The sequence below is a fragment of the Neltuma alba genome, unplaced genomic scaffold, assembly GCF_004799145.2.
Source record: "Neltuma alba isolate B1F8T4 unplaced genomic scaffold, ASM479914v2 tig00010324_pilon, whole genome shotgun sequence".
NCBI lineage: Eukaryota > Viridiplantae > Streptophyta > Magnoliopsida > Fabales > Fabaceae > Neltuma > Neltuma alba.
Window position 1 is genome coordinate 102,815 of NW_021635235.1, and position 25,890 is coordinate 128,704.

General features: G+C 34.9%; 2 protein-coding genes across 2 annotated transcripts; one reads left to right on the forward strand and one right to left on the reverse strand.

Annotated features, from left to right (window-relative positions):
* The first annotated feature begins 1,381 nt into the window (after positions 1-1,381).
* LOC114755701 (DNA repair RAD52-like protein 1, mitochondrial) lies at positions 1,382-3,751 on the forward strand. Its single transcript, XM_028944572.1, has 4 exons — positions 1,382-1,703; positions 1,965-2,002; positions 2,112-2,206; positions 3,430-3,751. Exons 1-4 carry the CDS (start codon positions 1,396-1,398, stop codon positions 3,571-3,573), a joined length of 585 nt encoding a protein of 194 aa, XP_028800405.1. The 5' UTR covers positions 1,382-1,395; the 3' UTR covers positions 3,574-3,751.
* Positions 3,752-4,519: 768 nt separating this feature from the next.
* On the reverse strand, positions 4,520-10,587 carry LOC114755710 (GDSL esterase/lipase At1g71250-like). Its single transcript, XM_028944577.1, has 5 exons — positions 10,311-10,587; positions 9,300-9,427; positions 8,154-8,396; positions 5,504-5,753; positions 4,520-4,740 (listed from the first exon to the last, which is right to left on the reverse strand). Exons 1-5 carry the CDS (start codon positions 10,585-10,587, stop codon positions 4,520-4,522), a joined length of 1,119 nt encoding a protein of 372 aa, XP_028800410.1.
* Between the last annotated feature and the right edge of the window lie 15,303 nt (positions 10,588-25,890).

A 25,890-nucleotide genomic window follows, 5' to 3' on the forward strand; every position in this document is an offset into this window, starting at 1 on the left:
ATTGTTTAATATGAGAGTTTAAAAAGTTGAACCCCATTTATTTGGAGGAAGCATATTTTACTGAGCCCAACAAGAGTGCAAGAATGGTGATCACATTACTAAAAGCCTAACAAGATGATATACAAGGATCATATGGAATCCATATTAAAGAATTTACTTAAAATATCATGTGACAAGCATGTGTATAGGAGGAGGATCACATTGATGTCCAAGAATCTTCTAAAAGCATCAAGAATGGTTCCTTGCGCATTGATTATGATTTAATTTTGCTTTTAGAAAGTTTTCCTTTTCATTTGCTTTGAATAAGGCTTTTTGCTCAAGCATCGTTCTAGAAGATAATGTTCTAATATAGTTTCCTATTTTGGGTATCATACTTGTTCATAAAATTAAAGTTATTTGCTTTTTTACTTTATGTAATAAATAGTGTCTTGTATAGTCAAATAATCATTAATAGACACTATCTCTAGCATTTATATCTTAGAATTCTGATTCTAGCGTGTCTTATGATTGCCTATGTATACGCTACATTTTTTTATACTTGAATTTTAGACTTGGATAAATAAGAATTGTTTTTATTTCTTTTGTATGAGCCTTTCTTGTATTCTTATATTCTTATGAGAATGCTCAACAGTATTAAGAGATTGATTAACCTTGTATCTTTATGGTTAGGGTTGTAAAAGACAACTTCTCTTAATGTCCTGCGTCAATTATCTGTTTGGCTCTCTTCTTGTTTCTAGTTGATCGATACCAAACCTAATATCAAGTTGTCAGCCCTTGTAAATTTTATGGATAAATGAAAATTTCAAATCCAATAATTAACGACCCAAAATTGAAAATTCACAGCCTAAATTTAGTGATTTACAAGAAATATAAGAGAATTTATAGCCTCCCAAATGAAATTGATTTGGCAGGAACGAACAACCTTAAATTCAACATTTCATAATCACAATTTCTCAATTTGCAATCAGATTTAACAATTTACAGGAAATATAAGAAAATTCACAACTCTCAAATGCAATTGTTTTGTTGTGAATAAACAGCTCAAATTCAACGATTCACAACTGAAATTCGATAATTTATAACCCAAATTTAATGATTTGCAAGAAATATAATAAAATTTACAACCTCAAAATATAATAAGGATATTTTTGTCATTTCACCCATAAACTTTGGTCCTTAGATGAAGTGAAATTTCATGAATGTTCTGTGAGTTAGTTGATATTAATTGTCTAGCAGGGTTTACTGTAGTTCTTCCAAAGTTTTAACTCCATTCAATCATTCATGAAGAAAATGGCGGGAGGGCAAAAGGACTGAAGTGGAATTTAAAATTCCCCAAGAGTAAGACCAAACCCCTAGGAATGTGGGTCTTGACCAATTTTCACTGTGAACCCGAAAATGGCGTTTTCTTCTCTGAAACTGAAATCTCTTGCTCGGGCGGTCTCATCATCAACCTCTGCTTCTTCTGCTTCGTTTTCCAAGTCGAAATCGGTCCTTCCGCAAGACTATTGGCGATCCTATGCCAAATCTTCTTTTACTTCTGCTGCTGCAGCAAATAGTGGCGACGACGTCGCCGACGTCGTTCCTAGTTCTGGAATCAGTAGGCCCCTCTCTGAAATACTTAAGGAGCTAAACAAGAAAGTCCCTGATTCATTAATCAAAACTCGCGTTGAGAAAGATGGGTTCCCTGTTAAATACATTCCCTGGTATTCCCTTTGTTTTTCGACTCTACTTACTGTCCTTGTTTGGTTCCCGAGAAACTAATAGAAAAATATATTGATTTAAATTTTAGTATTCTGTGCCTTGGTATGGGGGTATCGTTGTTCATGACCTTTTGTTTTCAGCTCTATTAATGGTGTTCAGATGTTGGCCTGTTGAGTTTTTCTTTAGTAAATCAAACCCCGCCGTCGTTTGTTTTCAATGCTGATAATAACTTATTTTCCTATTGCTGTAAATTTCTTGTTCAGGCATGTGGTGAACCGTGTTATGAACTTACATGCTACTGGTAAGCAGTTAGTCTTATTGTACTTTTAATGATGATATTCTTTTGGATAGCTGATTTGTTAAAATGTCTATCAACGTGATGCCTGTTTCAATATTGTGATTGCTGATAGAGTGGTCTGGTGAGGTTCGAAACATCAGCTATAGTGCTGATGGCAAGACTGTCTCTGTTGTTTATCGCGTGACTCTCTATGGGACTGATGCCGAGGTATCAATTTTTTTTTTTTTTCTCATGAAATTACGCAACGAGATATCCTGTTTTGTTTTTAATGCTTGAGGAAGATTAGAAAGAACTTTTCATGATGGCAAGAACGTAGGTGGCCATGAAATTTTAGGTTTTAAAGGAATAAATCACCACACTAAGACTAGTGGAACGGGGAAATAGTTACATCTATTCTCTGATATATTTAGCATATTAATTGATGGAAGTTTACTGAACCTGGACATGAAGTACTCAATATTCTTGTATTTTGAGCTAAAATGAGCCGGATCTAATTCCCTGATAAGCTAGTTCAGCCTATCGAATAATTTTTACATTTATTAAATGTTCCATTAATGCGTGCATAATAATAACTTTCTACACTGAGAACTTTATGAAAAAGTAGTATATGAGATCCTATGCCTGCAACGTTGGCTAAACTTGAGTACTATGCATATACTGAGCTAGGTATTTGTAAACATAATGACTTAGTTGTCCTACTTAGCCAATGTCAAGCAAGGACAGCATGATTCGGTCTTTATACTTTGTGCATATTATAGAAACTGAAATGAGTGACACAGAAGTGCATTATATATCAATGCTTTATTTAGGCAGGGAAATAGAGTTTGCTAGTCCAAGTTTGTCAAGCAAGGACAGCATGATTCGGTCTTTATACTTTGTATGGGTAAACATCAAAACCCTGAGTTGAGTACGCATTATTTTTTGCATCTTTGCTCTTGAACTTCATGTATTTTAACATCCTTATTTAAAACTCATTCTTTGGTCTTATTTACTCTTTTTGTTTACTCACTGAAGGTATAATATGCTCCATTTATAGAGGAACAAGGCTACATAATTAAGCATTGAAAGCAAGATAGTAGTAAAAATAAGACTAAACACGTCAGACTCTAACTAATTTATCAAGATTTGGTGATAGTGAAAATAAAGATGCTAGTGGTTATTCAGTGAAATGGCTGTAGACTCTTCTATCCAGTCGAATGCGCACATAACGAGTGGAGAGTTTAAAATTCTAACTTGTTAAGGTGATCATATTATAGAAACTGAAATGAGTGACACAGAAGTGCATTATATATCAATGCTTTATTTAGCCAGGGAAATATAGTTTGCTAGTCCAAGTTTTGGTACATTTGGCCAGAGTATGCAGAGTTTAGTCTTATTTAGTCTTCTTTAGAATATTGTTTTGTCATCTGTCATGCCACCTTTTCCTGTAGATTTATAGAGAGTCAACTGGCACTGCTGCAATAGATGACACAAACTTTGGAGATCCTGTACAGAAAGCAGAAGCCATGGCTTTTCGTCGAGCTTGCGCACGCTTTGGGCTAGGGCTTTACCTTTATCATGAAGATGCATCATAGACAATTGGTTCTGCTATTCAAGTTCAAATGGCTTGTGATTGCCATTGTTTCTTCTTTTGTTTGCAGACCTGGTCTATTAATAGGAAGATCATATACATAGGGATAATACCAATAGGAAGCCATTTTGTTTATTGTCACTTTCAAATTTCACTGGGCCTCCACAGGCTTCTGTTGTAGCACTCTAGCATGTAAGATTTTCCAGGTCATATATCTTTTGGATTCTTTCCATTGATCTGCCTTGCTTACATGCAGATTGAGGGAAATTGTATTGCTGTTCCTTGTTAATGAAGGTATATTACTAAAATCATCCTTTATTTCTGTTTTAGTACATTAACTACTGTTAGTATTTTTATCTTTGAAAAAAGAAATCCATATTTATCCTTTCGGTTGCTGCATTTTTATTTAAATTAAGAATACTCCCAAAATCAGCATCTTTTGTATTTGATTCTTGCTGATGTGTTTGGGTAATGTAGAATATTAATATACATAATCAAGTGCATAGGAACTCGCATTATTCATTAACTATGAATAATGTGAATAATGTGATTTATGTCAGATTCTGTATAAAGCACTGGGATAACAGTCTAGTTAATTTTCAGACAAGTCTATCGGGTTGAAGTTTTATCGTTTCTTGAGAAACATATCAGAGCGTAACTAGTTTATCTAGATATGGTGGCCGTGAAAATAAAGATGCTGCTGATATTTTGTGAAATGATTGCAGAGTCTTGCATTCTGTCCAACGCGCACATTACATGCAGATTCCAAAAAACTAGCTTTCTTATTAAGATGATTGTGTGTGTGTGTGTGTGTAGAGGGGGAGAGAGACTGAAATGAGTGATAGAGAAGTAAATTATATATCACTACTTTATTCAGCCAGGGAAATAGAGCCGGCTAGTACAGATAGTTTCGGTACATTATGGCTAGATTATGCTGAGTTAGGAGATAGCTAAAGAAGAGCCATCTGCTGAATATTAATGGGATAAGAATCAGAAGGCGGGCCATTAACAGCTCTCCAAGAGAAGACATATGCTGCAGATTGTGTTGGATGGAAAGCATCCCAAAACACATATTGGCCTCTGTTCAGGCATGGAACTTGAAGTGGAAGACATGTTATCTGCCCTTGGTTCCTTCCAATTCCACAGCAGCCTCTATCAATCACACTGAATGCTGCACAGCATCGCCATAGTACCATTTCGGTCAAGTTAGTTTATCACATCCTTTTATGTGAGAAGAGGAGACGCACGCACACACAAATTTGAATCCTGAAGCTTGAATTTTGCAGTGTCTCTTAAGAGTGTGTATGGGTGTTCGTCTGAGAGAGGGTGAAAATTTAAGTGCACACATACAATTCTGGATCCTGAATCTTGGAGTTTGCGGGGTGTAGCGAGTTTTTTTTTTTTTTTTTTGGGGGGGGGGGGTTTTGTAAAATTAAGCGAGTCTGGGATATTCCCACATATTTTATCACTCTCTTAGAGACATGAGAGATTTCCCACTTAAGATCTAAACACACAAATGGTTTAAAAAAGGATTATATACACAGCGTGGAGGACATATACAAAATGAAGCATGTGGTGTGCATCTAAAATGAAGGAGCAGCAGAGAAAGAAAAGGAGTGGGTTTAAATTTCACTTACTGTGTGTCTCTTTCATAGGCTCTTCACAGATTTCATACTTCAGAAAATCAAGATTAATACAGACAGTTTGTTTAAGGGATTATATGCACACACGCACATAGATATACAAGATTGAGAAAAAGAATAGAAAGGAAACCTAATGAAACACTATGAGGCAGTGAGCCTTGACCAAACTCTGTGTGTGTGAGAGAGAGAGAGAGAGAGAAAGAGAGAGAGAGAGAGTTCATATATGTTAGATGTAAGAGGATCTAAATGAATATAGAAACAAGTTGTTTAAGTTGGGACTAGAAAGCTTACAGTAGGCAGCAGGGTTATTGAGGATATCACCAAATACAGCGTAAGTATTGCCGTAAGCAGACATGGCATCAGGGTGGTTCTTATTGAACTGCTCAACCATGGCTCTGAGGCCTTCATTGAAGGTCCCAAGCATCTGGTTCACCTCATCTGCACACCTTCCAGGTAGGGCCCTTGCTCTCTGGTTTGGGATGCATCCCAGCGGCTTTACCCCTGCTATGAAGAACTTCCTTAGCCCTAAACTGTATAGTGCCTGCAAATCCCAGCACTTCAAATCATATGGCTCCTCATAAATCCTTATTTTACTCTATTTCTATAAATGTCTCTGCACAGAATCAATTGTTGAGATATGTATGTGTATGTGTAGGGTGGAAATAGGCTAGGCTAAGCTAGGCTTTAGCCAAATAGATTTGGGCCTGCATCAGAGATCTAAAACTTGGGTCTGAACCTGAGCTTGCATGTAGGCTTTTTTTTAAGCTCGAGCCTGAGCCTTCAAAAGGCCTGAAAGCCTTTTTAAAAGCCTACTTAAAATTTAGATATTTAAATAGGTTTAAAAGCACATGCCTCCAAATTCATGTATAACTTTTCAAACCTATTTTAAGGCCTACGTTATGTCTTAAAAGCTTAGGTCTATTCTCACATATAATATAAGATAATAAGAGTCTAGTAAGGAAAAAGAATGTTTAGTGACAGCAATTGTTTTAGCAAATATGGATAAGAAAAACCAATTATATGTTGACTAATATATTTTCTAAAATTAACCAAACCCAACAAGTGGCATGTAATTAAAACTAGATTTTACCTCTTGCTTTCATTTGGGCATCACTAAAACAAATTTAATACAATTATTATGGTTTAGTTAACGTAAATCAGGGGAGAGGGAGTGAGCTAACATAGTCATCTTGAGTGATTAAAGAAAAGAAATGTAGAGGTGAAAGATTGATTGATGAAAGGGTTGCGTTTGTGTGTGAATGATGAGATGTGAAACTTAGGATTATGGCTAAGTTAGTAATTTTATAAATAATTTATAAAATTAATCTAGATTATATTATATAATAGTGTAAATTAAAAAAAAAAAGGCTAAATAGGCCAACCCTGTAGGCTTGCAGGGTAGACCTTATAAAAATAGGCCTGGCTTGTTTATCTAAATAGGTCTTGCAATAAGCTTAAGCCTAACCTATTTACTAAATAGGCTAGGCTAGGCTTGAAGTAGGCTAGACTGTAAGCTCCTGATAGGAGCCTAGCCTGCTTCCACCCCGTGTGTGTGTCTATAAATTGCTGCGTAGCATCTGTGCGATCCCTCGAGTTTAGATCTGGTTTTGAGTGGAAGGCCAGATCATGGATTTTATTAATTTAACTGTATCTTTCTTATTTATTCTAAAAATGGGTAGATGAAGTCCAAACTCCGTTGTGATCGCTCAATAATTTAGGCGTTTTTTCAATTGTATTTGATATCGAGTTCCTCAACTGAAACATGATAAAACCATGCTAACAGTGCAATTATTCTTCATTTCGGGGTTTAATGAAAGGTTAAGGTACAAATTGATTTTAAAAGTTTAAAATTATAGCAATTTTCACTCTCACTGTTAAAATTTTAACAGTTTAAAGGTATGGACAAATATTCTATGATTTTAAATTTTCAAGACAAATTTGCACCAAAAATTTTTTTGGGTATCAAGTGCTCTTAAATAAAATTTGAGGCAAATTTGCACCGTAACCCTTTAATAAACTTTGAATTATTTTGGAGTATTAAATATTAAAGAGTTAAGATTCAAATTTATCTCGAAAGTTTTTATTTAAAAATACCAGGCACATAAAAAGTTTTTTAGGTACAAATTTGTTTTGGAAATTTAAAATTGTAATAATTTTGCCCCCACGATTAAAAAAATTAATACTGACCATTAAAATAATGACATTGACTATTAACATTTTACATGGTAAGAGGTAAAACTTTTAGAGAAAATTTGTATATGAAAAAACTTTCAGATGTCCAATACTCTTGAGTGAAAAAAAAAACTTTCAGGGCAAGTTTGCACCTTAAACCAATATTCAATAATTACTCCCTTAGACGTTTAATATAAGAGTTAGTTGAGAATCTGGATATAATTCTAAGCATATGATCTTACTTCACTTTATGTCCCAAATTTATAATATATTTTTCAAAATATCCCTAGTGATTGTACTACCTCTAGTTCTTAATATAAGAGTTAGTTGACTAATTTGAGTAGAGTAAAAAATTAGTTAAATTAGTTATTTGTAATAAATAAGTGTATCCTTTTCTAAAATATCCTTATTAAACAAGTGTATTATTTATAACTATGAAAAAAATGAATAAATATGAGAGATAAAGTGAATTTGAATCTTATACTTAGAATCAAAATAAAAGTTAAATGAGTTTTTATATTAAGAACTAGGGTTAGTATGTATCAAGGGGTTTCTACCAAATGGAAGTTCCAATACATATGATTTAAGAGAATAGTTTAGGCAAACCAACATATGCTTATTATCAATAGTCAATTTAACTAATTTTCTTAATATTTTCAAGTTAGTTATCTTGTTCTTATATTAATAATCACAAGAAGCATCTAATATTGAGATGGAAAATGTTATTTGAATATATATATTAAAAAACAGGCATTAAGAAAAATATTACCAGAATTTGACGAGCATAGCTATTAAGAAGAAGGTTGCCAAACTGTTGGGGATTATAAAGGTAACTGGAATTGTATAATGTAGGCAATAGATAGTTGTTGATATAATCGTCGCTTCCAAACGCCAAAATTGCTATTGATTTGGCCAAGTATTGGCTCAATTGTGTTCCATTAATCATTGTTCTCACTTGATTCAATGTGTTCTCAAAGTTCAACACTTGCTGGTTCAAGCTAAACCTCTCACCCTGCACATAATATATACACTAATTAATGCATTGGAAAATAAAAAAAAGATAAATGTGCAATTTTATTCCTGATTTTATTTCCCAGGTAAACCCTGGATCCCGGTATTTTTAGTGGTGTAATTTTACTCATAATTTTTTGGGGTGCAATTTTACCCATAATATTTTTTGTTGTTGTAATTCTATCATTGATCTTATTTCCCAATTGCGTAAACATAAAAAGATCACAGATAAAATTGCACAACAGAAGGTCAGGGGTAAAATTGTATCACTAAAAAGATGGGGATACTAAGTTCACCTAATATCAGGGCAAAATTTCACCTTTAAAGTATAAAATAATGAGGTTTCTTTGGATCTTTAAAAAGGCACTACCTCTGGTTCTTAAAATAAAAGCTAGTTAATTAATTTGAGTAGATTAAAAAAACTAGTTAAGTTAGTCATTTGCAATAAATAGGCATTGTTTTTTTCCTAAAATATCCTTACTAGTCAAAGAAATTGATTAGAACTACTGTTATTACAAGGACTATCTTAAAAAAATAGATAAAAATGAGAAAAAATGGATTAGGGTCTTATATTTAAGACCAAAATAAAAATCAAATGAACTCTTATATTAGATACTAGAGGTAGTACTTTATAATTAATTGGCTGGGTTGGGTTGATACGTCTGAATTTAGTAACTTAAAGGGATGTATAATTGATGATTAGGGTTTATTCACATTGTTGAACATTTAATTTAAGTGAATTCATTATTAAGTTTTAAAGGTTAGGACGATTATTTGTGTATAACTCAAAATTGAGGAGAGGTTGTAATTTGTTTAATTTAGTATACACTAAATAATAAAATGAAAATAAAAAGTATTTACTGAAAGTTGAAAGCATATTATGAGTACAGGGAGGGTAATGTACGTAGTGACGGCCAGTTTCGTCAAGGATGCCACAAGCGGCAGAAGCATAATTGACTCCATTAAGGATTCTGGTTCCTCTTGTTGTGGGATCTGCATATGCTGGTGCTGGAGGAACCCCTAGCATGGTTCCTGCGAACATATATTCCCAATTTTTACTTTTAATCAAAACTGGATAATAATTTAAAATATTTTTTTAATGTTGTGTTTATTTTCTTAACGTTTAAACTCTGTTGAAATGGATTACATGCAAAGAAAAGAGTAATTAAAATGCGTAAAAAATACAAAACAAAAGGCCACGGAAGCCTAATGAAATAATGTACTTCTATGCTTCACAATATAAGTCTGATTTAAACGGATAAAAAAAAAAAAGTAGTTAAAAGTAAGAACGGGAGTAGACTAGATCCCTATCAGGACGCTTATAGTCTAAATCTACATAAAGCCTAGCTTAGTCTATTTATTTCAGCATCATATTCAGGCCTATTTAGGCAACAAGATATGCTTATTTTCATAAGGCCTAGCTTATAGGCCTACATACTCGACCTATTTAATCTTTTTTTAAATTGCGCTCTTATATATAACATAATATACATCAATTTTATAAATAATTTATAAAAGTGCAAATTTTGATTTGGCCATAATTTCTACATCACAACATTCCTATATAAGACCGGCCTCCTTTCATTCATTAATTATTCACCTCTACTTCTCTTCTTTATGATAACTCAAGATGGCAGTGCCAACTCACTTCTTCTCTTACGATTAAAAAAAAAAAAAAAACAGACATTTCAGAAAATAAAGTAGACATGTCCAACCAAAAAACAAAAAAGACAAGAAAGAAAGAAAAAACATAGTACTATATGACTTCTTAACATAAACTTAACATTAAACAGATGGACTAGCATTAGAAATTATGAAGAAAAATTTCAGTTACCAAAAATAAAACAAAACAACTATTAATGCATGCAAATATATATATAACAATCGAAACGTTTAGTAAATAATTTCTACGTACCAATGAAGTCAATAATGTTGAAGCCATTAGAGAATCTACCAGTAGGACCACCTCTCAAATCAATTCCATAAGGATAGTAATTGGACTTGGCTAAAGTGTTTAAGAAGTTATTGTTTCCAACGTCCACCAGTGAATCTCCAAACACAAACAAAGCTGGAATCCTCTGTGGTGACTGTGATTTCACTTCCATGCACATCATCATCATCATCATCATCAGAACCACACCAATAATAATCAAACCACTCACAACTTTATGATGATTATTCCACTGACCCATCATCATTATTTCTCTACCTCTCTCTGTTTAGATTTTCAGAGAAACCATGAATATATAATTACTGATGAACCAAACGAGGTATGTGTGCACATATATATAGATATATAAATCTGTGTAGTAGTGATGCTTAATTTTATTTGTGGTTTCTGAAACTGTTAGAGTTGTTAATTTGTTGCAGAAAATGATGAAGTAAAGCCCATAGAATCAGTGTGTGTGGTTTTTTCTCGTGTTTTTGGCTTTGCCTTTTCAACGTCTTTATTATCTTTTTATTATTTTAGTTGACGGTATCTTCATTTTCGTAACCATTTCATCAAGTTCTGAAACGACTATGTATAGTACTCTTTCTGATCTTATTTATAAGATGGCTAGGGAGAAAAAAAAATCATTTTTAGTTTTATTTATAAGTCATCTCATTTAATTTTTAGCATGAATATGTTATTTTATCCTTAATTTATTATATTACAGGCACTTATTTATATATATAAAATAAATAGAGGTAAGGTTTAAAAAACTGACCTATTTTAAGAAAAAATTAATGCGAGTCAAGATTTTTCTTATTTTGTGTGAAATATATTAAAAATACCTTATTACAGTACATAAGTAGTAACATTGAAGCTACGTTTATGATATGCATGTGGTTTGTGCTTCTCTTTGAAATAAAATACTAAAAGTGATGCCCGCCGCTAGAATTGAGCCACTTTGAGAACACAGAAACATTAATTGGCACCAGAAAGCATTTCTACTTCCTGCCTTTTACATTAGTTGCTGGATGAATGGTATAGAAAGTGTGATCCATGGTAATTTTTGCAAACAAAATGTGAGACTGTTGTTGATTTTCTATATTAGTTTCATTAGTAACCGGTTTTTTTAAAAAAATAATAATTTAAATTATTTAATTTTTGAATCAAATATGTTTTTAAAAAGTGAATTAATTTATTTATTTTAAATAAATCATTAGTGTAGAAAGGTAAAGTTAAGATTTTTTTCTTTTCAAGAAATTATCTTTTCTACAGGCGATATCTACATCAGTTACAGAACTGATATAGAAATATTTTCATCGTAGTTAAAAAATCTTTTTGTACTAATAAAAGTCAAATAACTATAAATTAAGAAGCAAATATGATTGATTAAATTAGAACTAGAGCAGTTACCAAGACAAATGGGGTGTTTGGCAAGATAGAAAAGTGCTTTTCAAAAAAAACTTTTTCTCAAAATGAGGCAAACTCCTCCACATATTTACTTCATATATAGTAAAAGTATTTTTAAAATCATGGTTTGGCTTTTATCCAAACATCTCTAAAATTAGTCTTGTAGTATGTATAAGGCCCTCCTAAATCCCTATAGGCTTCAAGTTCGAATGTTAAAAGAAACATTAGTACTAGAAGAGGTAGTCACAAATCCCAAATAGGATCAGCCGGATGTCTGAAATATTTGGTAATATGATTGAAAAAATCACTGGATACCATATAATAGTATCAAAAGAATTAGAATTAGAGTGAATTCTAACCCCAAGGCAAGCGGCACAAATATTGATCAATTCTTTAATACGACCAATGTATTCGCTCAAAGACACAAATAAGAAACAAGTTAAACTTGCTCAAAAAGAAAATTCTCATTAATCTGAAAAACAGGCATACATAATATGAGAATATTTATAGTGAAAAAAAAAACATCTTGTCACTACTAAATCCTCATTATAAGTCCAAGCTGTTGGAGCTCATAACACTACTACAGAATTACAAATACTTGACAGTTATTCTGGGTCATATTTGATAGTTAAAAACCGTCAAGTATATTAACATCATATATTTCAACGACAGGTATTTGACGGTTATTAACCGTCAAATATTTCAATAATATTTGAAGGTTTTAAATTCAGAACCATCAAGTATTACTTGAACACTTGACGGTTTTTAAGAAAAACCGTTAACTATTGCTCCTAAATACTTGATGGTTACCATTAAAACCGTCAAGTATTGATGAACAATAATTGATGGTTTTACTTAGAAACTGTCAAGTATAAAGGAACAATAAGTATTGTCCAATAGTTCTAAACAATACTTGACGGTTAACATTAAAACTGTCAAGTATTAGCATAATACTTGACTGTTTTAAAACATTAAAACCGTCAAGTATTAGCATAATACTTGACGGCGCTAATACTTGACGGTTTCTATTAAAATCGTCAAGTATTTTCACAACACTTGATGGTTTTAAGTAATAACGGTCAAGTATTAGGAAAAATTTTTTTAATACGGGTTCTACTTTACCAGCCGCCCCCATGCAATTTTGAAATCTCATACAAAGCAGCATATTCAACAGAACCATACAGGCCAGCATTCAAACCAATAATTCAACCATATGAATGTAACCACACACGTGTATATGAGGCAGAAATTGACATTATATACATCTTAATTAATAGGAAACCAACTGTCATATTAAAACAACTTCTGTTTAAGGCAAGTAAAAATTTTGGACAAGTACAAAAGGTGAACCAAAACCAAAATTGGCCAATTGCCAAAGTTGTTCAATGCCAAAAACTAACCAACAGCAAAAAATGAACCAAAATTGAAACCAAAGCTATACATCTCTTCTACTTCCCTATCTATTTTGTGCCCACTAATGAAATAAGGCCATTGCAAACTCTTTAATAATTTCTTCCATCGGAGTGGAAGAATACACTGTGCAATATGTGTTGGCAAAGTATTGTATGCAACCACAAATTATATTGAAGTTAGATATAAATGTAAAGCTACAGTAAGTACAATTCTTAAATATATAAATTGAACTTTAACAAATGCATATTACCTGCATAGGGGTTGTGTCAGCATTGTGCATAATTATCTCCTTCATGAATTTCATCACACAATACCCATAATCAGAGCTCTTTTTGGGTTGATGTGGGCACTGTAAAGAATGGAAAAGGAAATAATATTAGTCAATCATATAAATAAACCATATTCAGTATAATAGTAAATAATGGTAATGAATACCTTCACTTTCTTCCATGGGAAGGTATTGTCAAATTGGCTATTTTTTACCGGGGGGCAAGGTAAGGCTTGATTTGTGCGGTATAGCCACAAAGCCCTGAGAAGACAATAAAATTGAATATTAATGATTCTCAAAAATTACATTGAAGCAAGAAATTAAATTTAGATAATAGATATAAATGTTACTTGTTGAACAATGAAACCATAAATGGTTGATTGGTTGGATCCCCATGAAGAGAATCGAGTTACCAAATCCCTGGCTTTGTGGGATTGACCCCAATCAGCATCCAGTGTCCCCTAATTATAAGAAAGACAATTAGAATAATTACAAAATATTTGAAAATAAAATAATTTAAGAAAGTTCAGTATACTACGTACGTATCCTTGATAGTAAGGCGCCAAAAACAAAGTCTCAGCCCCTACAACCCTAGAAATGAAGATATCCACTAAGTCTCTGAATAAGTATTTCTTCTTCATATTAGGTCCGTAGCCAACAAAAGTGTGGGGGCTAATAATCTTGAACTTGTCATCAAGGCCACTAGGGACTATAAAATTCTTGAAAAGGTATCTATATCAACAAACAAAGATATCAATAGAATAAATGCTCAAGTACTTAAGTATTTAGTTAAGGTTTTAACAAATATCTGATATAAAAGTTGCAGGTATTTATATTGGCTATTCCATGCGTCAGAATTTCTTTCAATACTTCATTTGTGACGTACTCTGACGAGGGTTGACCGTAGACCTCTGGCTCAAACTCTAGGGGAATCATGAAATTCTCGCCATGTTCTAATCTGGCCCCAGCTACATATTCCTTAAGACATATATGGAATCTTGATGATACCACTTGAATGGGCTTAGAGGACTGCTTCGATGGCGATGATAATGAGTGATTGCCCAATAGGCTCTTCTTCCTCTTAGATTGACAAACAGACTGTTGGTAATTAAAACAGAGTTTATTTTAAATTAACTGAATATACCTTTAAAGGATGTCCTGATGTAAGAAGACGGCGAGGCCAAGCAACAAAGCTACCTACTGCTTGAGCCACTGTCTCTGCATCTAGGATGGGCATTGAGAGGGCATAATTAGGATCAATAGCAGTGTTCAACTACACCCTCACATGATCAGCAAGGAGAGGCACATTATGAATCATGCTCTCTCTCGGTAAATTGAACATGCAACCCGTTGCAATAGTGTGATGTTTAGGGCTATTCGCCATACACTGAATGTCCGCTTCACCCTGATTTAACATAGGAGACAAGTTAGTATGACATGAAAATAATTGAATGCAATCGTACAAAGACAAGAAGTATTATACCTCAAGTAGCAAGGGGAATGTACAGCTGTCTTTGCCACTTGGGCTGAGATTCAGAGCCGGTCGTGGTGCTTGATTCTTGATCAATTGCTCGATTAGGAGCACTTACGCTTTAACTTGCTCCTTTAACCAGTGTGTTTCTTCCTTCAGCTCTATAAACTCAGCAGAGGAAGGCGTGCACGATGAAGAGGGCCTTTGTCGGTACCTGAAATAATCCTTCTTGGTGACTCCATAATTGACGCCTCTAAGAAGACCAGGATGATCAGGAGTCCCCAATGCCCTCCTCAATATATCCTGGTCATCTGCAAAATGTGCCTCTTGTGAAACTTCCCGGGACAAACTCTCCTGTGTAACAAACATTGTTAGAATTCATACTTTGAGATGTTTGACAACGTAAGGATTATTTAATTTAGAATAAAACTCACCATCTTATCCACGACCTCCTTGACATGAGGAGTATCAATTTGGCCATCTTTATTTTGCTTGGCCAATACCCACAGCATTTGACGGGATATAGTGACATATGATTCCTCCTTCTGAGTCACCTCTTCCTCGAGACCTGCATAACACAAGCACCCTTTTTGATAGGGATATTGATTCTTCTTTACCATTTCCTTATTTTGGGAGCTTAATTCTTGCAAAAACAAAGTAGATTCTAATTAAACAATATATATATTAAACAAAATGGACTATTTAATTTAGAATTACGTGAGGATTATTACTTGAAATCGATTATCACGACATGACGTGACAAAAACAGCCCAGTCCTCTGGTTTGACCAAGTCTCGTATCAAGCTAGGAACCTCAGACTCGTTGGCTGTGGAAGGATCCTTCAAGTACTTGTGTGTCACAAAATAGCGGAAAGACCGTAGTGCCCTCCCAGCGTTCCCCTCTACAAACTTCTTCTTGCTCTCACCTATATCAAATCCAAACTGCAAAACACATAAAATGACACATTAGTATGAGGCAGCTTGTAAGAAAATAAAATTTGAGTTGTTATAATATCTTACTGATACATCTATCCAAATAACGTTCCACACTAAATGATCAATCCTCCTCCAGTATTGCAATGTAATGGGCACGGTGCTTCATGTCACTGCCCCAATGTAACTGATAAATCTATTTGACTGTATAGCTTGTCCTTTTTTATTTCACTATACGACAAATTTCTTTCCTTCCATCTAAGCTTTCACCACCTCTTGCATGACACAAAGCCCCATCAAATCCAGATTGCAAAACACATAAAACAACACATTAGTGTAAGGCAGCTTGTAAGAAAATAAAATTTGAGTTGTTATAATGTCTTACTGATACATCTATCCAAATAACGTCCTACACTGAATGATCAACCCTCCTCCAGTACTGCACTGGAATGGGCACAGTGCTTCATGCCACTGCCCTAATGTAACTGATAAATCTATTTGACCATATAGCTTGTCCTTTCTTATTTCATTGTACGGCAAATTTCTTTCCTTCCATCTAAGCTTTCACCACCTCTTGCATGACACAAAGCCCCATCAAATCCAGACTGTAAAACACATAAAACAACAAATTAGTGTGAGGCAGCTTGCAAGAAAATAAAATTTGAGTTGTTATAATATCTTACTGATACATCTATCCAAATAACGTCCCATACTGAACGATCAACCCTCCTTCAATATTGCACTAGAATGGGCACGGTGCTTTATGCCACTGCCCCAATGTAACTGATAAATCTATTTAACCGTATAGCTTGCCTTTTCTTATTTCACTGTAATTTCTTTCCTTCCATCTAAGCTTTCACCACCTCTTGCATGACACAAAGCCCCATCAAATCCAGACTGCAAAACACATAAAACAACACATTAGTGTAAGGCAGCTTGTAAGAAAATAAAATTTGAGTTGTTATAATATCTTACCGATACATCTATCCAAATAACGTCCCACACTAAACGATCAACCCTCCTCCAGTACTGCACTGTAATGGGCACGGTGCTTCATGCCACTGCCCCAATGTAACTGATAAATCTATTTGACCGTATAGCTTGTCCTTTCTTATTTCACTATACGGCAAATTTCTTTCCTTCCATCTAAGCTTTCACCACCTCTTGCATGACACAAAGCCCCCTCTATATGCGTGCTACCTCTTCCTGTAGTTGTCTCTCCTGGTTAGAGGCATCCCTGGGCTGAGAAGGATTATCAATGCTTGATCCACTATCATCTACCATCTACAATGAAATTCAATCAAACAAAATGAATTAGAACCCATTAAATAAAAATAAAGTTATTAATAACAAAATTGAATTAAATAAAATTAAAACAAATAAAATTTTCTATCAAGAATAATAAGAGAATTTACATGTGTGTTTAAGTAAATCTTTTCCTTTTTCTATTCTTGGATTTTTGTACATTCTTCTTGGTTTGACTTGTTTTGATCTTCTTATGAAACACTTTCTCCCTCTTTGAAATCCATATTCTGTCGTTGTGATTGTACCTAACGTACATGGATTCATCTTCACTTAAATGAGATTCAAGTGATATCCCTTGGATTATCTTCAACTGCATTATCTTCATATCCTGTCTTCTCATTCATTTTATTGGTCAACAAAACAATAGACCATCCTTTAGTAGCTAAGTCTGAGACATAGAAAACTTGTGTAGCCTGAGAAGCCAAAATGAAAGGATCTTCCTTGTATCTTTCCTTATTCAAATTCAATTGTATGAACCCTAAGTCATTAATTTTTAATGCATTATTATTGTCCACCCACTTGCAACTAGATACCAGAAGTTTGAATTCAATGTAATCTAACTCCCAAATATCCTTAATCACCCCAAAGTATGACATACGTGCATAGATAGGATTTTTTATCTTTGGCACTCGATACATGCATCGTATTAGCTATAAGAGTTACGCCACTATTTTGCTGTTTACTCCAATCATCTTGCTCTTTAGTATAGAAAGTGAATCCATTGATAAAGTAGCTTGTGAAAGAAATCACATGTTTGCTCGGTCCATTTGCCAACAACTTTAATTTCTTCGAAACAGAATTAGAATCAATATTATACTTGCCATGCACATGCTCTCTCAACCATGCTATAAATTGTTTATTGTGTGTTTTGGTGTACCAACTTTCAAGTTTATTGGGATTATCCCTCTTTAGCTCATCAATATGCTTATCCACACAGTCCTCAATCTCTTTAGAGTTGTGCAATACATATAGATGTGTTTGCTCCCACTGTTGGTTTGAAATAGTTACAACTTTCATTCCCATAATCCCTTCTCCATTCGTCCTTCCCTTATGACGAGACACTGGAATCCTAATATCACTTGCATTTTCTAAGTAATGGGTATAAAATTTAGTGGCCTCTTCACAAATATATCATTCTACGATACAACCTCTAGCCAACTTTGATTTTTCACATACCCTTTCAATATTTTCATGTAATGTTCAACTGGGTGCATCCATCTTAAATATACTAGGCCACATAGTTGGACCTCTCTAACTAAGTGGATAGTTAAATGGACCATGATGTCAAAAAGCCCGAAGGAAATTACATTTCAAGTTCGCATAACATAACTATGATTTGGGTTTGCAATCTTGGCAATTTACTGAGATTAATCACTTTGCTGTAAAGAGACTTAAAGAAGAAACATAACTTCGTGATCGTAACTCATACCTTATCAGGTAAATAGCTCGTATTGCAATTGGAATAAAGTTTTCCATCAAGACATAACAGTCATGAGATTTTAAACCTTTTAACTTTAAATCCTTTATTGAAACAAGGTTACTAATGTTAGACTTCTACTACAACAATAAACTCACAAAAGCTATTTTTCTCTTTTCTAGAAAGCGTGTGAGCTGCCGGGCGAAGAAATGTATGAGTTCCCCTATCCTCTAGTGCCAATTCCTCCCTTATCCCCAACTTAACCATGTCTAGCCTCACACTTATGCCATCTTTAGTCTTCCTGGAGTAATGTGCCAAACAGAGTTTCACATACATTTTTCTCAATATGCATAGCATCAAGAAAATGTCTCACATTCAGGGTTATCTAATACAGCAATATAAAGAAAATAGACCTCTTCTTCTGCCCACTTGTCCCAACATGCCTTGGAAAGGTTTTCCAAATTCACAATCTATATCTTTCACCTTTTGAAAAACATCCTCCCTAGTCAACGGTGTAAGTCCCTTGCCTTCTTCTGAATTTCCATTGAAATATTTTTTAAATCACCGGTAAGCGATGATCATGATGCAACCATTCACGATGTCCCATATGTGAATTTTTCATTCTATTCTTCAACCTTATGGAATCTGTGCTCTCTTCACAAATAACACAACCAACTTGCCCTTTAATGCTATACCCTCAGAGATTATCATACGCAGGGAAGTCATTAATTGTGCCAAACAACATAGCTCTCAACTTAAATGTTTCTTCCTTATATGAATCATATACATCAACTCCATTCTCCCACAATACTTTCAAGTCTTCAATTAATGGAGCTAGATCTATATCTATGTCATTTCCTGGTTGCTTTGGCCCAGAGATTATCATAGACATCATTGAATACCTACGTTTCATGCATAGCCATGGAGGAAGGTTATATATAAACAAAATCACTAGCTATGTGCTATGGGTGCTGCTTTGCATCCCACACGGGTTCATCCCGTTCGTGGCCAATGCAAGGCATAGATTTCTATCTTCTTCCCTGAATTCAGAATACTTAATATTAAACTTCTTCTATTCTAGAGAATCAACAGGATGCCAAAGCATGCCATCTTTAATCCTTTCATCCGCATGCAACCTTAAATTTCTCGCATCTTCTACATTACTATACAAGCACCTGAATCTTGGCACAATGGGAATATACCATAATGCCTTCTTCAGGCTCTTCCCATTCTCTTGGCAGCATGACACATTACACTTAGGATACTCGGTTAGTGACTTATACTCATTCCTAAATAAAATGCAATCGTTGGGGCAAGCATGTATCTTCTCATAACTAAGGCTAACAAAGCACAACACTTGCTTTGCGTCATATGTTTTCCTTGGAAGCTCTTTTTTTTGGGTAGCATTTTCTTAACAAGTAAAAGCAGTTCTGTGAAGCTTGTGTCACTCCACCCATTTTTTATCTTCAAATTATATAGTTTCAACACTGCAGACAACTTTGTGAAATCAGTACAACCTTCATATAGAGGTGTCTCAGTATCACACTTTAATCAGTCAGACATTTGAGGACAATCGTCAAGTTCCCATTCAATTGTATTGGTCATATCCTCAAGACTGTCAGCTTCACATGTACTTGTGTCAAAATTAAATGATCTACAGCTTTCACTATGCCCTCGACTACTATTACTCGCATCTCTTGTCTCTCCGTGCTTTGTCCAGTACTTATAACTTTGATCGATTTCATTGATAATTAAGTAGCTCTCACAATTAGATGGCAAAACCTACTTCAGAAGGCAACACTTAAGACAGGGTCACATAATCCTATTAAGATCATCAACATGCTCAATTGCAAACTTAATAAAATCTTCTACCCCATCCTAATATTCCTTTGATAGACGATTAGCGGACATCTATTTCTTGCCTATGGTCCCCAACTAGGATGAATCATTTAGAGGAAAATATGATCAACGACTCAAGGATATTATGAGAATTAAACAAAAATAGGAAGTCAATACATGAGGCACTATCGATCACATTTATCCCTCTTTAATTCTACTTGTTAACAACTGGTAATTCCAGTTGTTAACAACTAGTAATTCAACAAAAATTTACTTTGACTTCAATTTGAAAAATATTCTAGTACTACTACTAATGTGCTATTGATTGGGATCGGAATGTCACCTTCCGGGTTGTAAAAAATTGTGATTGCACCAAATAATGTTGTATAGGGCACAACCAATTGTTCTTCTTGAGGAGCGCTTTATTAGAAAACAACCTAGTCTAAATTGGTAATAAAAAACATGGTGACTTGGGTAAAGGAAAGGGGGATTTTTAATTGTTTAAGGTGGTGCAAAAAATAAAAGGTGCAGAGAATTAAATGTTTTTGGTATTTTAATTGAATGAAGAAATGTTTTGGATTAAAAGGGAATTATGGTGAAAGAGTCTCTTGATGATGGAAACTCAGCTATCACTACTCTTTAAAATAATTGGGAGTTTTAGAAAATCTCTAAGTTTGAAGAAAACCCCAAGTAATCACTTAGGCCCAATGTCTTAATTAATGAAAACTCACTTTAATCGAAGTTAATTAACATCTCTTAAAACACTATTAGAAACTACTTAGAGTGCAGATGAACAAATGATGCAGATGTCTTTAGAAAGTCAATCGACAATCAATGAATACCAAGCATACAGATTAATCACCAATGATCACTGATAATTAAATGAACACAAGGGTTCAAAACTGATATATATATATGAACCAACATTAACAGCATCCAATCCAAATACATTCAATAGTCTAAACAAAAGATTTAAAATCATAAATCAAGTCTAAAACAGATGCAGAAATCCCTAAATATAGACATCTCTAACGCAAAATCAAACACAAGTTTAGACTGATAACTCCCCTATTAGGTCCTTGAGCTCAAGCTTCGTCCTCCATCACCAAGAGGCTAAGGGTTTAGCCTCTCATGTCTTCAAATCGCTCGAAATAGCTCCAAGAATGAATAGTCATGGTTGATGCTAAGAATAGGGTTGGAAAAATGGACAAGAAGGTAGTTGAAGTGGTTTAATCAGTTTAGAAATGCAGAAAATACTGAAGAGATGAAGAAAGATGGAGGTTTTGGGTGTAGGATCAATGCAGGCTTGAGAGAGAATGGAGGAGACTACTATCCTTGTAAATATGCATAATCGAAGACTCTCTTTTCGTGGTGGTTGGCCCCTTAGATGTAAAAGCTCAGAAACCTATTCCAAAACACAGAGCTTCACTTGACACACTTAGATCGCGACCTTAGGAGTGTTAGGTCGCAACTTAGGGGGGCCATGTCACGACCTTAGAAGTTTCATGTCGCATCCTGGGGAGACAAAGAGCTTTTATCTTGACTCAGGTCCAAAACGCGTAGTTTCATTAAAAGGGCATCTAGGTCGCGACCTAAGCAGTCCATGTCATGACTTGGGGAGGCAGAACACTCCAAACTCTTGTGTTTTGGTCCTTGTAACTTTGTGGCTCCATCAATGCTCCATCTTAGGTCTTGGATCCTTCTCTAATTACGTGAAAACCAAGACAAAGAGCTTTGTAAAGACTAACTGATTACAAATCAAGGTAATTACAATTAAGGAGAGAAAAATGACCCATTTTACCCCTTAAACAGCAAAATGCAATGCATGACTCAATGTAATCAAGAGGACTTTTGAGGTTATAGTGATGGAAAGGCTAAATGGAAATGAAATCAAGTGTCAAGAATTAGAGAAAGGTGAGTCAATATCATTAAATTTTAAACAAGGGAGTTCAGATCCTAGCCTTCTACCACTAAGGGTTTACTTTATTGAACTTTATTTTGTTGCTATAATTTATGTATATAAAAAGTATTTCTTTACTCTTTTTGTTCTTTTTGTATTTTTTCCAGAACTTTTCTTCCTTTTTTTTAACAGCAAAATTAGAATTCCTAATAAAAGTCCATGAAGGTTAGAAAGTCGTAATTATCAAGATGAAATCAACTCAATCAACATCATAGTTCAAACACTCGAAACGATGGATGAAATAAAGGAAGTGCAGGCTCGAAAGGGTTAAGCAACGGATAGACAGCTATAGGTTGTGTTTGGGTAGAAGGGTGTAGAAAAGAATGTCTCTATCATATTCAAAATCATAAATACACATGTAATCTTGACCAAGAGCTAAAACAAGTTCTTGAGAATATAAACCACATGAATAATCACTCAAAATAGGGATTAAGGTTCAAGAATATCCTCTCACCATGGGTTTCATATCTCAATTGCTCATACAAGAAGTTTCAATCAATATGCATTAGTCACAAGGCGTTAAGACACTTATCACAAAAGCAACCATAAGATGAGGATTAAAAAGATCAAAATAATCACTTGAGGACATGCTTGAATCTTAAAAGTGACTATAAAGTCTTTAGAGAAATCATTTTCAAAATCTGGTGTTCTTAAAAGTCTAAGGATAGGCATGGTTTTCAAGAAAAACTGTTTGACGCAATGAGGGTAAATTAAAGAGGCAATGGTTTGCTTGAAAAAGATGCAAAGGTAGCTTAAAAAGGTTCCTCCTACACAGCATCGCAAAAAGCAAAGAGAAAGAAAGTGGTGCACAGCAAATGAGACCAGGTCGCGACCTGAAATCAGTGAGGTCGCGACTTGAGTACACAAAAGCACCAAGTCAGGAAAGAGGGGTTGAGGTCGCAACTTGAAATTAGTGAGGTTGGGACGTAAATTCACAGAGAGCCCTCCCTTGCCAAAGCCACACCTCAAGTCGCGACCGGAAGCAGTGAGGTCGCGACTTAAGATCATAGAAACTACCAATGAGAGTTTTTCAAAGCTTGGCCAACATTTAACAAGTAAAAACCTTTTCAACAGGCATCAAAACAGACAGAAATGATCTAATTCACAACAATTCACCATCCACAATCAATTTAAAGCCAAATAATAATGATGAAAGATTGGATTTTCAGAAAAATTTTGCCAAAAATTCTAAAACCGCCATAGAAATAATGCAACACTAGGAAATAGCAAAGCGAAAAGAATCCCTCCCCCACACTTAAACTTGATAGTGTCCCTACTGTCAATGGGGAAGGAAAAAGAATAGTAGCAACCATAAAAGAGAACACAATAAACCAACCATTCATTGTAACAAAGTTTAAATACATCAAAGTGAAGCCTTTAAGTACTGAGTTCGCAGGAAAGAGCAACAAAATAAAAAAAACACAGAAACAAAACAAAAAACAAAAGGCTTTTAATAGTAAAGCTTTTAATCCTCTCTGCTCTTCTTTCCTCTTTTGCCCCTAATCTTCTCCTGCTTGGACATTGGCTTCTCCCATTTCAGCATCAATAGCAGTAGCAACAATAGTACCAGAAGACTATCCCGGATCCCCACTAAAGTAACTGGTTGCAGGAATGGTGTTCTCCTAGAAGGTCTGTTCATATTCTTAAGGAAAGTTGACATTGAGAGCCCTGGCCATCTCCAACATCAGAGGATCCATAAACCTCTGTCTTCTGAACTCATGCGACATGGAGATAGCTTTGTAAGCATCAAACTCTTCGCTCATATTCGTCACTTGCTAACCGAGCTCGGTAATTTGCTCACCCAAGGAGGTGAGGTTGAAACCAGAGCCACCCTTAGCTGCCTCCTCTTCTGGACCTTCCTCAACCACCCTCTTTCCTCTCTTCCTCTCTTTATTAGATATGGAGGTGGCATAGCACCTAGTCGTGACAGGGTCCAAGAGAGAGTCAGACTTACACTCTAGTATCCCTTTTGCCAAAAACATATCGGTATTCAAGTGTAGAAATATCATAAGAGTCCGGACATTACTGATACAATGATCAATCTGGTCCAGGGTAATTATCAAGATGTCAATCGGCTGCATGGTCAAGGTGTAAAAGGAGTGCGCCTTCAGAGAGATCAAAAATATGGGCTGATGGCATTATGTTATAAGTCATGAAGTTCAGCCAAATCCTAGCCTTATCATTTATGTTCTTATGCTTGAAAACGTTTCTCCCACTTTCCTTCACAGTCCAACCAGCTCCCTCTACTTTGATGGTTTGGAAAACCTCTTGCCAGTTAACTTCATCAAGTCTGGTCTTCCATCACTGGTATTCATAAACAGGGACATCGAGCAACTTGTAGAACTTCTCAACAGCCTCCCCAGTTAAATAACATTTATTGCCTCTGAAAGTGATCCCCTTATGCCTGTCCATGGTAGAGCAAGTATAGAACTCTCTCACCAATGTCAGATTGGCGTTGTTCCTCTTCTTCATAAGTTCCTCAAGGCCTCTCGCCTTGGCAAGCTCATAAAAGTAGTACTGCTTGGTTTTTGGAATACTGCTCTTGAACCACCCCTTTGTTAGTAAACAATTCCACGGCTTCCTTTCGTGAAAGTCTGGTCTCCTCACGAGGGCGAAACCTTTTTGAGCTGAAGGATGTGGGGTTCTTAGTGCGAGGTATCTGAGCACAAAGCAAATACACAGCAAACAGCCAAGTTAAACACACAAAAACAAACCACCTTAGAAAAGAAACTAAAACATGCACTAAGCCCAGAAACCAAGCACTATCCCACACTTAGCGAAAAGCTATCCCTTGCCAGACTTACTTAAGCAAAACTGTTGAAGATTTTGAATTGGGACATTTGCATTTTAAAACTATTGGGAAAATCATGAGAAAACCCAGGTATTCAAAATTTTCAACTGCCTAAAATCTATTTCTTACAAATCTTTAATAGGTAAAGTCAAAATCCATTGAGAAACTGCAGGTTGAAAACAACAGAGGTGAAGCAGAGGTTTAAAGGTCCTTTGTGAGCTCAGGTTGTGATATGGTAACAACGAGGTTGCAACATGAACAGATAGAGGGAAAATTTTGAATTTAGAAAGGTTCGAGGTCGCGACCTGAACCCAGAAAGTTCAGAAAATACAAAACGAACCAATTTTCCAGAAACCAAAAGTTTACAGCAAATGTGATCCCAAGCAGTTTGAAAACAAGTTAGACAGCATTTTAAATGTCTAATCAAGACTCCACTCAATCAAAGTCAAAACCTAAAAACTAAAACCCTTGAAAAACATAAAACTAAATTGAACTGGAAGGAACAAAAAGAAAAACAGAGCAAACCTTGAAAGAGCAGCAGGAAAAATGGAATTCACTGAAGAATGGCTTGAAATACGGACTACAAGGGATGAATTCCAAAGGCAAGAAAGTAACAGCAAGCGCTGGAGAGCAGGTTAGCGTTTAGGGAGATGAGGAGGTGAAGAAAAGATAGGTTTTTGAAGAAGAAGAGCAATTTCAGTTGAGAAGATTGAAAGGGGAGGTAGTTACAAGAGAGGGAAAGTCGCAACTCTAGGAGGC

Bases quoted from the DNA above. Each gene is read 5' to 3' on its own strand.
- LOC114755710 (XM_028944577.1), bottom strand. From the start codon at position 10,587: ATGGGTCAGTGGAATAATCATCATAAAGTTGTGAGTGGTTTGATTATT. The intron at 8,397-9,299 runs GTACATTACCCT...TATTATGTGCAG, and splicing joins ACGAAACTGGCCGTCACTAC to GGTGAGAGGTTTAGCTTGAA. The intron at 5,754-8,153 runs GTAATATTTTTC...TGGGATTTGCAG, and splicing joins GCTATGCTCGTCAAATTCTG to GCACTATACAGTTTAGGGCT.
- LOC114755701 (XM_028944572.1), top strand. From the start codon at position 1,396: ATGGCGTTTTCTTCTCTGAAACTGAAATCTCTTGCTCGGGCGGTCTCA. The intron at 2,003-2,111 runs GTAAGCAGTTAG...GATTGCTGATAG, and splicing joins TATGAACTTACATGCTACTG to AGTGGTCTGGTGAGGTTCGA. The intron at 2,207-3,429 runs GTATCAATTTTT...CTTTTCCTGTAG, and splicing joins TCTATGGGACTGATGCCGAG to ATTTATAGAGAGTCAACTGG.